The 17,168-nt window shown below is 45.5% G+C and overlaps 1 protein-coding gene across 1 annotated transcript in view; it reads left to right on the plus strand.

Moving 5' to 3' along the window:
* Positions 1-17,168, plus strand: part of Fras1 (Fraser extracellular matrix complex subunit 1) — a 401,691-nt gene that overhangs the window by 196,216 nt on the left and 188,307 nt on the right. The window contains exons 15-18 of the mRNA XM_051170886.1: positions 4,936-5,079; positions 12,523-12,663; positions 14,514-14,654; positions 16,284-16,460. Coding sequence (XP_051026843.1) covers positions 4,936-5,079; positions 12,523-12,663; positions 14,514-14,654; positions 16,284-16,460 — 603 coding nt within the window. The remainder of the gene's footprint in view (positions 1-4,935; positions 5,080-12,522; positions 12,664-14,513; positions 14,655-16,283; positions 16,461-17,168) is intronic.

The raw sequence follows: 17,168 nt of genomic DNA on the forward strand, positions 1-17,168 counted from the left end.
AACGTTATCCTCCTCCTATGGGACCGAAAGCCGAGAAACGATGCACTTGAGTTTAGGATAGGAACTTGTTTCATTCAGTGAGAGCTTCATACAGGGCTGGGGAGCATCTCAGTGGGTGAGGGCTAACTCAGGATGAGCGAGGCTCTGCACGGACTAAGTGTGATAGTGTTGGTCTGTGGGCCAAGAACTTGGGAGGCTGAAGTGGAGAGTCTGAAACTCAAGGTAATTCTCAGCTGCAGAGGGTGTTCACATCCAGCCCAAGCTAGAGATCCTGTCTCAAGAGAAGAAACAGCAGGAAAGTAAAGGAAAAAAAAAAAAGGGGGGGAGGGAATCTTGTTGAAAAATATAACCACTGGGGTGTGGGGAGATGGGTTGGCCGGTAAAGATGCTTAATGTATAAATGTGAGGACTGAAGTTTAAATCCCTAGCGTGCTTGTAAGAAGCCGGGCATGGTTGTGCATGGGCCTATAACTCCACAGATGTGGGAGTGGGGAGAAAAACAGGGGGATTGCTGTGACATCCTGCCCATTAGCCTAGCCCCAGTGTCAGTGAGAGAACCTGTATTAGACTAATAAGGCAGAAAGTGAGAGCATAGGTACATGATGTCCTCCTCTGGTCTCTCTCTCTCTCTCTCTCTCTCTCTCTCTCTCTCTCTCCTCTCTCTCTCTCTCTCTCTCTCTCTCTCTCTCTCTCTCTGTGTGTGTGTGTGTGTGTGTGTATACGTACATATACACCTTTCTTTCTCTGTGTGTGTGTGTGTATACATACATATACACCTCTCTCTCTTTCTCTCTCTCTCTCTCTCTCTCTCTCTCTCTCACACACACACACACACACAGGGAGAGAAGGAGGGAGAGAGAGAACTGAACCACTAGCTTCTGACCTTATCAAGTTTTTCCTAGCCTTTGTGAGATGAAGTGAAATGTAGCCTTGCCGTAAAATAGATAAAAGATGGAGCGTGAAATCTTGGTTGGTGTGAGACACACCTGCTTGGGGCTGTGGCTGTGTAGTCATCAGTCAGAGTCTTTTGGTGGCCTAGTATGGGAACCTGGCTTCAGGGATGATCTGGGAGGGTTCCTCAAGCTGGCGTGCTGGTTCTGACACCTCCAGAACGGGCGGGGAAAGGCCAGCCAAGAATGCTTCTGCTCCCTGGAGGGACACTGTTGCTTCCCAAGCCAGAGCCTCCCAGTGTCTGGCCCCTGCCTGGGGTTCTCTAGAAAGGTTCTCTAGAAATAAGTTGCCTGCGGGAAGCTCTTTTAACTCTGAAGGAGTGCTGCATTTTATTCTTAGGAAGCATAGGTTTAAAATGTTATAAAAATCTTCTATTTTATATTATTAAGAACAAAAAAAAAAATTATCCTCAGAGTACGGTTTCAGTATAAATCTGGGAAAAGCAAGGCCACCCATTCTTTTCATTTTTGAAATGAATTGTTTGACTAGTCAACACATGTCCTGTTATGCCCCCGAAAAGTCAGGGGCCTTCTGAGATAAATTATCTGCTGTGTGTGAGATAAGAAGGCAGCTTTGCCTCATTCAGCCTTTTAAACATTTATCACTACAACATTCAGGATATTCAAGTCAAACCCTAGATGATGTGAAATGCACCACTAAGCAACGTTAGGCTGGAAAGTCAGCGAGTGAGCAGCCTAATCCAAATGGAGTAGGAGCCACATGTACGCTAAGCCTGCAGGAAGAGAGAACTGGCATGTTCAGTAGTGGAATTTAGACATCAGTTGTAAAGCAGGTGTGTGTCATCCTAAGTAGTGACAGCTCAACGCAGCCTGCATTGAAATAGCATCTCTGCTGCTGCTGTGCCTGGCCACCAAAGATGCTGTTTGTGTGATATGGAGAGAAAAGGAGGGCCAGCAGGGACACGATTGCATTTGATAGCAGGCGTCAGGGTATCATGAGTGTTCATCATCAAAAATGCATATGGGCTTTAGCATCTTAAAAGTAAATTTTGTACCCTCAAGGTTAGGGCATTAGAAAGTGGCTGGTGGCATGATTTTCCTGTAATGAATAAAAAAAAAAAAATCCATGTATATTCGTTTAGTATGCATTTAATGAGTACTAGACATCAGTGTGGACACTGCAGGCCTAAATAGACTAAAGCTTGGCCCTCGTTGGGAAGTGACTGCTTCATGAAGGAGAAAGACATTAATGGAGTAGTTAGGACAAATTACTGCAGGGAACTCTGACAGTGACATTCATCATCCCTTGGCCCTGCTGTCTTAGTTTTCTCTGGCAGGGATAAAACACCAGGACCAAGAGCAGCTTGAAGAAGAAAGAGCTTATTTGGCTTACATAGCCAGAGTCTCGGCCCACTGAGGGAAGTCAGGGCAGGAACTAAAGGCAGGAACCGAAGCAGAGGAACTATGGGAGTGCTGATTACTGGCTTGCTATGCTTGCCTTGCTCACCTTGCTTTATTATACATTTCAGGATCACCTATCCAGAGGTGACACCATGGACTGAGCTCTTTCACGCCAATTATTAATCAATACATACCCTGCAGTCTTGCCTACACTCTATCTGGATGGAGGCATTTTCTCAATTGAGGTTTCTATTCTTAGATCAGCTTGTATCAGTTGAAAAGAAAACCACCAACCAGGATACTTGGTACAACTCTTCCGCAGCCTGAGGCCAGAGGCCCTCCCTTGGACTAGGGTATTCTGGCCTGTGTGATCTTTGTAGTCTCACTTTCTATTAATCCTTTCTTTGGCACTTGCCAGTGAGGTTTTTTTTTTTTTTTTTTTTTTTTTTTTAATAGCACTCCAGTGGATTCAAGGGATGAAATATGTCATCTACCTGGCACCTAGAACATAGCAGCAGCAGCAGCTCCCTTTGAAGGTTGCTACAACTGCCAGACATGCCGTCCTAGAAATGAGACTAGGGTTTGCATTTTGGAGGACATGGGTGTGATAGGCAGTGTCTTTGCATCAATTCAGAACAAAGAGAAAACAGCTTGAAGAATGAGACGTATTTCAGATGCTGTCTCCAATCAGGGACCAGGGGAGCCGAGTGACATCTCATGTGCGTAGGGTAGAATTGTTTCTGAAGTGGTTCTTGCTTCCATTGACAGCTGTGATACAGAGTCTCTCTCTGTAAGTATGAAATTCGTGTGTGGCCTTTATAAAATATAAGCATGGGAATTAAGTATAAATGGATTCACTCAAGAGAGGCCTGTAAGACATGGATAGTGTGCTCAGACAGTCAGCAAGGTAGAAATGAGCCCTGAGTTCATGAGGCTTACAGCGTCAAGACAGAACTAGATACTCAGAGCAAGAGCTTTGCTCATCCTCTCTTTTCCTGTCTGATGGGCCCAAGCTTCTGCAGTCTTTCACCTGGACCACACGATACGCTCCACAGTGGTCGCCTTGGTTACCTATATGACCTTAAGAGTTTTGGAATTTTAAATTAAGCCTTGTATCACTCTTGCATGCTCCCTTTCATGACTTCACAATACAATTCGGATTAAAACAAAATCCCATTTCTGTGCAATGACGTCCAAGGCCATGAGTCGTCCTACTGTGCACAACAGGGGCCCAGAAGCTCCAATCGCAAGGGGAGACCCAGTTCCCCGTACTCTGTGCTCCACCTCCAAAAGATGTGCTTTTCTCTGGCGACCCTCATGGCTGGATGCTTACCCTCCTTCAGCTGTATTAAAGTGGGTCCCACCACCCCACCGCTGTTACTCTGTCGCCGTCTTCATAGCACTTAACACAGTTCGTAATTATCTTTAAATCCACCAGAGAGAAAGAGTGCCTGAAATTAAGACTTTCTTGTGCAATTTAGAACTGAGAGAGGGGGATTGGTTTCTGAAGTTTGCAATGTAGGTGTCTTTTCTGTCTGCTCCCAAACAAATACTTAATTAAATTGCTAAGGCATGATTACCCCGTCACTCGCAGGCAGCCAATGCATTCATTTTCTCCGCCAATTTTGTTGATCAGAATCAATGCTTCTGGAAAATGGATTGTACTCCACTGTGAAGGAAATGCTGTAAAAATGAGGATGTGTTAACCAAATCACAGTAGGGGTATCAAAACAGGCGACAAGCCAAATCACACAGTGTTCTGCCGTTGAGGATAAGCCTCCCTTTGCAGAAGTGCTAAGGTAAAGAAAGAAGATGCACAAATAATTATGAAAGAGCAAATGTTGGAAGGGAGAGAACAATTGAAATCTTGAGAGAACAACTCTAATGTGGGAACAGCTTCCACTTAGACAAGGAAAACATGAAAGAAGTGAAGGCCTTGGAGTCCTGGGGATGCACTGTGGGTCAGTGTTGGGAGAAGAGACAAGATTTGTGGAGGATGATGGAGGGGGTTTGAGCAGTGTGTTAGGGAGTGATAGAGAGAAATCAAAGAGCACTAGGTCTCTGAAGGGTCCAGTAGCCAATGGCATCCCTCCTAGGCTCATTCTTCAGCAGGTGGAGGTGGGAGGAACTTCCGGTGCCTACAGATACTGTAGTGTGATTATGGCAGGCAGGGCAAGGAGATAAAAGCCATGACATTTCATTAGACAGACTATCATTGCCTGGAAAATGATTAATTTTTCCCCGTGACTCCCATTACTCTAAAGCCATCAATTTCCTACTCCAGATCCTTTATCAATAACTTACTAGAGATGTACTTCTGACCCTCAGAGATAGTCTCGTTTTTGTTTTGTGGTTGTTCTCTCTCTCTCTCTCTCTCTCTCTCTCTCTCTCTCTCTCTCTCTCTCTCTCTCTCTCTCTCTCTCTCTCTCTCTCTCTCTCTCTCTCTCTCTTTCTCTGGCATAGTGTTCATTTCTTTTAGGGCCAAGCCTATGCATAGCATTTCAAGAGCCGAGGAGCCAACCTATATCTTCCTGTCTTCCTGTAAATTCTAAATCTTTGACTACCAAAGATGGCGGGTCAGTTCTACGATAGGCTGGTCATTGACTTTGTTGCTTGTCTGCAGTCTGCCACGAGTCCTGTGCAGCTTGCTGGGGTCCCACAGAGAAGCACTGTGTAGCCTGCAGAGACCCACTGCAAGTGCTGAGAGATGGCAGCTGTGAGAGCACCTGCGGCAACGGCTTCTACAACAAGCAGGGGACCTGCGTGGGTAAGTGCCAGGCCGGGATGTCTCCTTTCTCGGTCAACACCCTCTGTATTCAGATCCTAGCACTGACAACCAATGCGTCTTTTGCTCAATGAATATGTGCGTGGCTGCTGACATTCACTTTACCTTAATCATTCATGTATTCTTTTTAAACAAGTGGGATCTCCTCTAACTGTCTTGATGGCTTGTTAGGCTTGAGGTATTCGTTCTATCCTGGCACAGCCACCCGCTTAAGACTCACAGCTATGTAGAGAGAGGAATGGAGGAGTCCCAGTTGGGACGTTTCCCTGAATCACAAACCTCATTTATACCAGACCGCTTCCCTGGTATTAGTGGAGCGGAGACCCATGCCAGCCACACTTGTTCTGATGTCACTGACTTAAAGCTGAATGGATCACTGAGCGGATCACATCCTGTCTGCTTTTCACAGCCATGCTGTGACGATAGCCAGCCCGGCATATCCTCCTTGTGCCCGCTGGGGAGACCAAGCCCCAAGAGGTGTGGAGGAGCAGCAGAAGCACAGATTCACTCACCCCAACATAATTCCCCTGCCAGATAGACTAACGACCCCAAAGGTGTCATGGTCTAGTCCCAAGAACCTCTGAGCGTGCCATGGGGCGGGTAACTGGGCCGTTGCAGGGATGACTAGGAGAAGCATCTGGAGATGGGGACAGTGTCCTGGAGCATCAGGTGTATCTGTGATAATGAGGCAGCAAGACAGAGTCGGGAAAGATACAAGAATGGATGCAGAGGCCAGGGTGACGGGGTGGCACAAGAAGGTTTTCCTAGCATGAGTGTGCAGAGGAGTGGACGGAATCAGTTCTCTGGGGCTCTAAGAAGAAACGCGGTCCCCCTAACACTTTGGTTCGTAGGGCCTCCTACCTCTAACGCTGTGAGATCATAGACTTGTGTTGCTTCAAACCAGAGACCATGGGTGATTTTTCCAGCAGACACAGACTCACACCCAGATGATGTAAGACTGAGACCTCTAGAGAGATCTCTAGTCTATCCCCGGAGTCCCCACTAAGAGACAGAGTTCGTTGTCGATGCAAATGCATAGGAATAGGAATTTATTGAGCCATCGCGATGGGGTTTGTCCAGATCTTTCAAGCTGCAGACCCCGAGAAGCAGAGCTATGGGCCTTTTATAGGTTTTAGACAAAGAAATGAGTTTTAAGTATGTGATTGGTTGGCATTTGGGCAGAAAAGCTGCAAGCAGGGAGTTACAAGTCCTGACGTTTTGTGGTTGGATAATGGGTGGAGGGGTAAGTTAACATATGGAAAAGATTGGTCGAAGCAGTCACAGGGGGCATTTAAGAACTTTTTTAGTTGGGGAGGGGTAGTGGAAATTTTAAACACAGCTGGTTGTCCTTGCGTCCAGGTGGACCCTGAGCACAGACTGAGACCTTGAGTCAAGTTGGACTCTTCAAGGTTTTCCCTGTCCCTGACACACACACACACACACACACACACACACAGTGATCTGATGTCTGTCTGTCCTTGGTTCAAGCTGGACCCTCTAGAAATTTACACGCTTTGGCCTTAATGGGGGTCTTTAAGGGAGGACTGGGTACGCCAACTTTTACATTTTCCCAGACTTTGGCCTTAATGGGGGTCCTTAAGGGGGTTGGTTCCTTCAATGAGAAGGCACAGACTAACTGCATGTGAGTGCTCAGTGTTTCCTCCTAACAGTGAGTTCACTCCATAGATACCATCATCGCCAAGTTTAGATGAAGAAGCAGAGAGGGTAAGAAGCAAACATGCCTGGGTTTCCTAGCTAATGACAAGAATGAGAGCCGGGCATAGCCCTGCAGGGTATATGTGACCCAGAATCTGCTCTGCTGTTCTTTGTAATATGGTACTACCTCCTCCTCCTCCCCCCTTCTTTCCTCCTCCTCCCCTTCTCCTCCTCTCCTTCCTCCTTTGCTGTCTCTCCTTTCTGTTCTGGGGGCTTTGCTGACATCCTAGGTAGCAGGGTCCTGATCGCGAGCGGAAGGTTTGAGCTGAGTTGAACAATTGTTATCCTTACGGATAACTGACTGTACTGACTATAACATCTCACCAGGAATGTGCAGCCCCTCAGTCTTTCTGAGCTGTTGTTCTTCAGTTCACTGGACAAGAGCAACAGTGAGATGCTTTAGGGGTCTGGTGACGCCACTCATACAGGGAAGAGAGATGGCCCTGGCAGCTGCTTGCCTAAGGCTTTGGGGGAATCCCTAACTCCCCTGGAGTGAAAGCTTTCATCTGGTGTGGATCCATGCAAGAACAGAGAGAGAGAGAGAGAGGCCTGGCTGCCATTGGCCATGGTGTGTTAATCTCACTGTCATCATCCCTTTCCTGTTCAATTAAGCCCGATGTGTTCTCTAAAGGTTGACAGATGTCAAACTCATGCTAATCCTGAGGCCTAAAGGCGTTTACGCTTTAAGTCCCCGAGGAGGCTGTGTACCGCCACTGACAGAGAAGCAGCGCCACTGTTGTGCCACTGAGACTCCCTGGTGTCTGACCCTCTTCTGCTGGTGACATGTATTTAAAAGGATGAGAGCGTGCATGCCTTGGGGGGGATGAGAAATGAGCATCAACTTTGGCTCAGGGGTTCAGTGTAAGAAGCCTGGGTTCCTTGTACACTAGAAGGATTAAAAATAAGACTCAGGTGTGGTGGCTAATGCTGCACAGGACTGACCAGGACGGCTGCGGTTTCAGGAGATAGCAGGAGCTACCCATCGAGCTACATGTCAGCCGGTGCCATTTCGAGACTTCAAAAAAAAAAAAAAAAAAAAAAAACAACCAAAAACTAAATTAAGTTTGATTAAAAACAACACAACACAACAAAGTTCTGAGCACTTGGGGAAGGGGCTTCTTACATCTGCACTCCTTCTCACAAATGTCAGAGAGCTTCTAGGCACGGAGGGAGACCAAGGCTGACTGACTGTCGGTCCAACAATGATCAGCAATTCCTGCCCATAGTAGGAATCTGCAGTAGATGAGAGATGCTGTTGGCACTGACCTTGGGACCCACAAGTAAAGAAAACTGCAGCTTCCACTTTCACAACAGTTTATATCCCCCGACTCTAGGCATGGCCCCGTTTTCCCAAACAACTGAGAACCAAGCCACCGATTGGCATGTAAACGTCAATTAAGGCTTCTGATGCTGATAACGGTAACTTATTTCCAATTCAGGTTAGTGATATTCAAGGTAGCGACTGGCTGGTGCCGGTTTAATAACTGATAACTGGCTGGCCTGGGTCTGCAGATATCACAGAGTCAGGTGTTGTAGACCATCCAGCATAGCCTGTTAGAAACAGAGGCTTGTTCCACAAGTAGGAACTTACTGTTGCAGCGCTCGTCCGTGGCCTGGGTCTTGGACTTTACAGATGATAAGGGGAAATCTCATCAGTCTTTCAAGTGTGTAGGCTGTTATGAAGGGCTGGTCTGTCCCTAGGTATGTGCGTCACCCATGTATCTGTATGTATGTATGTGCATCACCCGAGCACCTGGTGCTCACGGAGGCCAGAAAAAGGGCACTGGATCCCTGGGAACTGGGGTTGTGGCTGGGAGTGCAACCCAGGTCCTCTGCAAGAGTAAAGAGTAACCACGACCCATCTACCCAGCCCCTTGAACTTTTCAAAGTTGTTTTTGTTCTTAGGAACTGCTGGGCGTTTTGTTTTGTGTGCATACATATTTAACTGTTGCACAATAGTGTGTGCTCACGGCTTTTGCTGTTCCCTGGGTTTCTCACTCTCAGCATTATCTTTTTAGGGCCCACTGGCCCTTCACTTCCATGGCTACCTGCTACTCACTTCTGTCCCACGGTCATACACTCCAGTCTCCCAGTGCCGCATCTCCTCCACTCTCTCCAACCCCTGTTGTCACCAGTTAACAGCCACAATCCAGCTCCTCTCTGGGCTTATCTGGGATGCTCCTGGGACTCCTGCCAGGAGCAGCATTGCTGCTTTATTGATTCTGCCTAGACTTTAGCTGATAAACCAGTGTCAGCCTTCTCTCCTGGAGAGTTGTACAACCTCCATCCCCAAGGACGAAGAAGGTTCTGTTATCTCCATATGGTCCCAATTTTCCTGGTTTCTAGGCATAAAGGGACCTCTCATTGCCTTATTTATTTCTGAAAACTATTGGGTGTGAGCGTCTTTCCTGTTTGGCATTGGCTTTCCCCTCTGTATAAATTTGCTTTTTATTTATTTATTTATTTTTTAAGCAATTTTTAAGGGTTTTGCCGCTTTCTATAGAGCGCCTTATATATTATAAATATTAATTTTTCATTGTTCTGTTTTGCTTTGTTTTTTGTTGTTTGAGGGGTTATTTTTGTTTTCTGTTTGTTTTTGTTTTGTGCTGGGCATTGAACATACTAGGCAAACATTTCCACTCTTCTTAGCCATCTTGTTTTAAACATGCACCTATTTCCCATTCTCTTATCCTTATCTTTGAATATTATGTCCTTTATTAAGCATTTTTTCTTTTTGTTACTCACTTAATTTGTTCTTTGACAATTTCACACATGTGTGAAGTACATTGTATCAGAAACATTTAATTCATTTTTTGTTATTATTCTCCACTTAAAGATTTTGCCGTTGAATTTTTAAGAAGATGCGGCCGCAGATATTCACACGTCAATTGCTCTGCATTTTCTTCCATCATTTTAGCAATGTAATCTTAAGTTGCTGACCCATCCAGATCTGATTTATGTGGGTGGCTTAGGAAGCCATACAGTTTGGTGTTTTTTGGTTTTGCTATCCTGCTGTCTCAGCATGACTACTAACCACTCTTACCATTTCTTTTGATCAGTATCACATATTAAATATCAACAAGCACATACATTCATGTCAGCTAGTCCACACTCAGCATCTCTACCCTGTGTCAACATCACACTCGTTTGCCCATCCATTTCTGTTGCCTGGTAATTGATCTTAAAGTATGATTGGGGAAATCCCCTCCCCTTTCATTCCTCTTCAAAGTTAGCTTAGACATTCTAGTACATGTATTGAATTATTAAGAAAATTCAACTAGAATTTTTATTGTGATTATACTGAAGTTATAGGCTAATTTGTAACGAAAATACATCTTGCAAATGATATTCTTTCAGGACTCCTTTAGGCCTGTGTCAAAATCTTTGATATATAATATTATTAGTATCAGTCAATATTTTAATTTTACAAAATTTCTATGGGTCTTCGTTTGTAGGAAATTTTACTAAGCTTCTAGAAACTATTATTCTATCGTGGTAATTATTCTAGAATTGAGGACTCTCATGAGAGTCCTATGGCGATTAGGAACAAAGAATGCATTTCAGATTCTGTTTTGGTTTTTTAATGAGTTGGGGGTGATAGCCTTGTTTTTGATACTGAGGTCATTGCCTTGGCCCTTGTTGATTTATCTTGCTTGTTTGAGTCTAGGCACTTCAGCAGTCCTACCCCACACAGGGTAGAGTATTGGCCTGATGACATAAGCACCTTTTTGTCCTAAATTCTTGAAATATTTTTAGGGTCCAAATGCTGTAAAGGAGCTGGCTGCATACATTTCACTAGTTCTTGGCTCGGGAACGCGCATACTCCTGAGTCTGAAGAAGGGGTGTGTCTGTAGACTGTGGGCTGCGAGCCAATGCTGGGAGCCATTCAAGACAGCCTCTCTTCTACCTCTTCCCTCTGCTCCACAGACCCAGGCTCTGGGCTCCTCTCCAGGCCAGTCTATGCACCCTCATTTTTCAATAGTTGCCAGAACTTTGTTATCTATTCTTTTACCAATCACCCAAGCCTTTCTTTAAAAGAACTTCTTTCCTGGTCTACACTCGCAGCCTCCTCCCCACCCCTTCCCTTCACAGCCAGAGGCTTTAAAGGACTATTTGTCACCATAGCCTTCAGTCCCTGGGCCACCTAGAGCCCAACTGTCAAGTGTAGTGGGTCCTTTTAAGACATTATTTGCCCTGGGCATTAGCAACAGTCCCTTGGGCCTTCTTCCTCTCTTAGTTTCTCAGCTACCTTGTTCCCTTTTTGTGTTTGCCATTGGACCTTTCTTTTTGGCCACATTTATTTGTTTGTTTGTTTATTTAATTCATCATTTGCTTGCTGCCTTGTTCTATCTTATCCCACATAGTAGTCTTAAGTAAATGAACTCTCATCTCTGGTTTTAAAAACCAGTCTTTATAAAATGATCCATGAGGTGCTCTCTTGAGCTCCAGAACTACAAATCAGACTGACCACATGCATCCCACACTGGGCTCATAACTCCCACCACACACTAGCTCCTTGCATTCCTTGATGGCCGAAGGGCATACCTTTTCCCCTAAGACAGACTCTTGAAACTCACCTGAGACACTTTGTTTTTCACATATCTCAAATCTGCCCCCTCTTGCGTAACCTTGATACGACTCCTAATCATCTTGCTCCACAGACATGGCCGTGATTTCCCAGGCGGACCCCAATTCTTCCCTTTTACCCCTCAACTACTTTTCAAACAGAAGCCAGAGGGATCTTTCTTACCTCTAAGTGTGGCTGTGTTTCCACTGTGCTTAAAACCGCAGAGCCTCTCAGTACCTCCACAGGGTGAGGCTAAAGGTGCCCAGTCCTATTTGAATTTCAGGCAACTCTCAAGTAGCTGTGCCTTCCAGAGGCTAAGAACCTAAGCATTAGCGTGGCCACAGGCGCCCACTCCCTAGGCCCGCCCACTACTCTTACATCACAGGGCACTGCTGCTTTCTGGATAGCACATCCTAACACATCCTAAGCCGTGAGTTGCTCTTTCAGCTTGGGGGTGCTCCTGTTGGCCGGAGCTGATCTGACTAAGTTTCTAGGACAAGGCTGATTGATGAATAACTTCTTGCTAAGGCCCTTTCTGGACTCCTTCTCCCTCCTATCTCATACACGTTTTGAGTGGTGTGTTTGATATTCCTATTTATTTTCCTTATATTAGATTATTAAGCCATGTAAGCTGGAGCCCATGTTAATTCAAGGTTTGTGTCTCAGCCACCTGGTATAACACCCCACACAGGCCTGTATCAATGGTCTGAGTGGAAGTGTTGCTTTAAGCAGGGAAATTGCATATTTTAGTCTTTACATACGCAAAATCTATTTGTTCTTGATTATAAAGCCTAAACTTAACTGGAAGTTGGTATTTTTCATTTGCTAAATTGGCACCTTCCCCGCCACTGATGCCATTTCAGTTTAAAACCCCATATTGAATTGGGTACACTGGTGGGTGTGCCTCAGAGTGCTTGTTTCACAGTACTCGGTGAATAAATCTTCCATTATCATTCCACCATGGAAAGGAAAGCACAGAGCCCTTTACAGTTTGGAATCAAGGACACAGAACTCTCCTGAGCAGTCAGAGAATGAGATGGGAGATACTGGTGCCCACTTCGGACACTGTGAAGAGAGAGAGGTCATTGCTGTGTTACTCACTGTCTCCCACCCCCCACCCATGGCATTTTCTTTCCCATTAGCTTGTGACCAATCCTGTAAGAGCTGTGGCCCCAGTAGTCCCCGATGTCTCACCTGTACTGAGAAGACCGTGTTGCATGATGGGAAGTGCATTTCTGAATGCCCTGATGGCTACTATGCTGACACCACTGGAAGATGCAAAGGTACGAGATGAGACATCATTGTCGTCATCCTCACTGTCACCTCCACCACCATCACCATCAACAGAAGTGTTTAGTGTGTGTTTGGTACCATCCTGATGCTACCTCCTTCTCGTTGCTAATTGGTGTATTTGGGAACATTTTACTTTAAAGGAACAGTTTTTTCATAATGGAAGCTATGCATCTGGTATGGGAAGGTGATGTGTGAGGATGGGAGTAGGGCTGGATTCCACAGGACGGGTTAAGTTCACGGAAGCCGTATGCCTATCAGTCATCCCCAGAGGTCATTTGCTCTGTTGGAAATGTCAAGAACGATCTTTAAGATACAGATGTGCTTGTAAACCAGTGCTAACCTATGTCAGTGGTGACAAAATCATCCCTCACTGGCATCTATAAACTCACATCAGTAACAACAGAGCATGACAAAAATTAAATAAAAAAGAAAGCCAAGTATGATAGCCAGGAAAGTTTAAGCCCGCTGTCACTAAGAATTTATTTTTATGTGCAATTTGTATAGTGGTTCTTTTGGACCGATAAACTCACGAATCATTACTGTTAGATACTTCATCAGCTCCAATTTCAGTTTATATAGGCTTGTCTTTGCTGTTTTCCTAAGAATGTGCTCTGCCCCTGGTCTGTGAAATTTACCCTGGTTCTTATTTCTGCCTCAGTGCTTTTTCAGGCAGGGTATCCGAGCTCATCCACCTGCCTCTCCTTATCAAACTCCCTTCACCTGCCAACACCTGCGCAACCCTTTCCCTCAGCCTCCAAGGTTCCCATCCCATCCTTCACTCCCCCTGCCTGGCTCCTGATCACTGCCCTGCAGAACATTCTGCCCATGCCTCACTGCTGTCCTGAAAGCTACTGAAGGCTCAGCCTGGACCATGCTCCCGGGGTCAAGTTAACACAGCGTAAAGCAGAGGACGAGGGGAGGGGCCCCTAACATTGTCATGCATGCTAGTCAGACTCTTTCCTACAATACTGTAATTCTTGGAAGCATAGAATGTACAAGCACCATCTAGCCAACCCTCTGGACTTGGACTGAAATAGACTTGGCTAAAGGGAAGCCAGTAGGAATCCCAGTTCGTGAATAATCCACTTTTCTTATTGTTCAGGCAGGGAAGCTTAGATTCCTACAAACTACATCCCAACCTTTTTCTTATGAGCTCTGTGACCTTTGGTAAGAGTGTCCATGCATTGTGGTGTGCATGTGCGTGTGTGTGTGTGTGTGTGTGTGTGTGTGTGTGTGTGTGTGTGTGCCTGCGTGTGTGTGCGTGTGCCTGTGTGTGCATATGTGTGTGTGTGTCTGCCTGTCTGTCAGTTTGTGAGGTCAGAGGTCAGCCTCAGTTACTCATGAACTATCTGTCTTGATTTTCAGACAAAGTCACTGGCCTGGGGGCCTGCTCACCAATTTGGGTAGTCTGACTGGTCTGCTCACATCCTCTTTCCCAGCACTGCAGCTACAAGCACACATCACCATACCCACTTCTTCATTGGTTCTGGGGATCAAACTCTGGACCTAATGCTTGCACAGCACATATTTTCCTAGTTGAGCCATCTCCCTAGCCCCTTGGATAAAATGTTAACTTCCCAAGACCTCAATTTCCCTAACTGTAAAATGTCGTTAGCAATGCCTACTTCCAGTTGTTGACATGAGACTAAAAAGGGTCATTGCATAGAAACCACTTAATGCCAATAGAGGTAACTGATAAGCAGGTAGAATGTGGGTAAATGATGGGTGTGGGGTGGCAGGGGCAGTTCCTCTTTGGTGTGATATGGCACCTGGGAGGATGGCCAGCCAGGGAGAGCCTCTGTGGTGCCTGCAGCCTGCTGTGCTTCTCTTTCCTCCTCAGTTTGTCACGTCTCATGTGCCAGATGCTCTGGACCTGCAGCCTCTCACTGTATAGCCTGCATCCATCCCCAGGCTCTTCGCCAAGGCCACTGCCTGCCGAGCTGTGGAGAGGGCTTCTATGCTGGCCGTGGGATCTGTGAAGGTATGGTCGACATCACCGTTGCTCTCTCTCCTCATGCTCAGTCACAAGGACAGAGGTTGGCTTTCCCATGCAAAGATTGCTCTCCAAGACAACTTTTCCTCTCCTGGATCTTAAATGACTATGAACACATCACAGCCTGTGCCAACTTTATTCATTGTCTTCTGGTTCCACAACCCCAGTTCAACCTCTTGCTGACCAAAAATATAAAGAAGAGATTCCAAACACTTTCCCGAAGTGAAGTTTTAAGCCACTCCATGTATGTGACGTATATGGATGTTGCATTAAAGGCACATGGACAGGTGTAGTCTATACGCAAATGTCAGGTCAGTTCATAAAAGAGACACCAACACCCACAGATTTTGATATATGTGGGGATCTCAGAATGTGGAGCACATGGGGTGGGGTGCGGGGAATAACCTACAGATGCCTTTTTCCTTTCATCTTAATAGTTTTATGAAGGGATGATAGTCTGAAATACGCATGCATGCACATATGTCCATGTGTGTGCGCGTGCACACACACACACACACACACACACACACACACATTTGTCAAGCCCGCTCAAAAGTTCATGAGGTAGAATTTTTTTGCCATTCTTGCAGAGAATGTTATTTCCTTTAACATACATTGATTTTTATTCTCCCCTTTCTGTGCTTTCCTGGTACTGCTAATGTTTATAGACTTCATTTGCTTTTCCCCGAAGAACTTTTTGTTAATGATACTGCGAGCAGACTGAGAATCACTAGCAATGCCTCTGGCTGAGTGAAATAGAAAAATCTTAAATTGCTGTTTGCCAAAAGGCTCTGGGCACCTTGGGAGGGCAGTAGCATCTCAGCCTTTTGAACATAGAACACTGGGGGGTGAGCCTTTAATTAAGTGAAACAAATTTATATTTATTTGGACCTTAGAAAAGTGAAAATATCAGGAGGAAAAATTATGACAAATAAACTTCATTATGTGTTTGAAAGAAAGCACTTAGTGAATCTTTTAAAGAACCCATGCGTTCATTATATCAATATTTGTGCACAAGGAGGTTGGCATATAGTATTTGGCTTTGATTTCTAACGCTCACCAGGGAAAACAAAACCCTATTATAGACTGAGAAGTTCTGTTCACCTTCAAGGGGGCGGGGTGCTTCCTTGTTCAGAAAGGCAGCCTTTCCCCCCATAAGTGCAAAGAAGACTCCGTTGCCAGGACCTTCCTGTGGCGGATGATGGATGACCACAATGATCAGGAGCACGGCGACCAGTTTTGCAAAAGGTGGAGTAACGGCCTTCGTACAGATGCATCTGAAAATCTTCAATAAAAACCGAGGGCATGGTGTTAAATGGTCATTGAATGAATGTGCTTCTCCGGAAAACCAAACAAACATTGTCCACTTTGCTGGGTTTTATTGTCATCCCGCCCGACAGCCTTTCTAGGAGCTGAGAGATGAGATTCATTTTACCATCCTCCCTTCCTGTCTCACAAGCATTGTCGTCAGCTCTGTGCTTTGTGGGTGACCCTAGAAAACCCCTCTGAGCCTGAAAGGATATACTAGTGAGCTTCCTGAGTGCTTTCGACTTCTCCGGGGGGCTTAACACATACGTGATCTCTGAGTTGCTTCCTGCCTGTTGTTCCTATCTGCAGCCTGCCACGCCTCCTGCCACACTTGTGTGGGTCCCAAGCCCTCTCACTGTACTGCGTGTAAGAAGCCAGAGGCAGGACTACAGGTGGAGCAGCACTCAGGGGCAAATGGCTCCTATGGCAAGTGTGTGTCCCAGTGTGGACCCCACTTCTTCTTGGAGAGCACTGGACTGTGTGAAGGTAAGGTTGGTTGGCAGAAATACTGGGTGTATGCTCTCACCTTCTACTGTTGCTGTGGGGCAAAACTACAGACAGTGAGACCCTTGACATCCTGTGAACAAAATTCTAGATGGTTTTTGGTTAAATGAGGAGGCCAGCATTCAGGAGTGACTCCACTGATCTCCTCTGTCCTCAATCATGAATAATCTCCAAGAGCCCCAAGTCCTGGTCTCAGGAGACCCAGCCAGAAATTCATTCAGAGACCTGTGTGCTAAGAAAGACTCTGCTCTCATCTTTCTGTCTCTCATCTTATCTATTTCTGTCTGTCTATCTATCTATCTATCTATCTATCTATCTATCTATCTATGTATATCTATCTACACACACACACACACACACACACACACACACACACACACACACACACATATATATATATATATATATATATATATATATATATAGAGAGAGAGAGAGAGAGAGAGAGAGAGAGAGAGAGAGATCTTCTATCTAATTATTGCTCAATTAGGAGTTGTTCCTTCCAGGGTAGTCAAGATTTTGAAGTTGTTCATGTTTTTGCCATGCCATATTATCCATAGAGGCTTGATGTCATCATAATGGTTCATCTCAATAGCCAGGTCACCAGGGAGAGACCCAGAAGATGAAGGCTTGCCTTCCAGATGTTTGGGGTCTTTTCCAATCCTGCAAGAAGCCGCAGTGTTGCTATAG

Source organism: Acomys russatus, chromosome 28 (genome assembly GCF_903995435.1).
Source record: "Acomys russatus chromosome 28, mAcoRus1.1, whole genome shotgun sequence".
Classification (NCBI taxonomy): domain Eukaryota; kingdom Metazoa; phylum Chordata; class Mammalia; order Rodentia; family Muridae; genus Acomys; species Acomys russatus.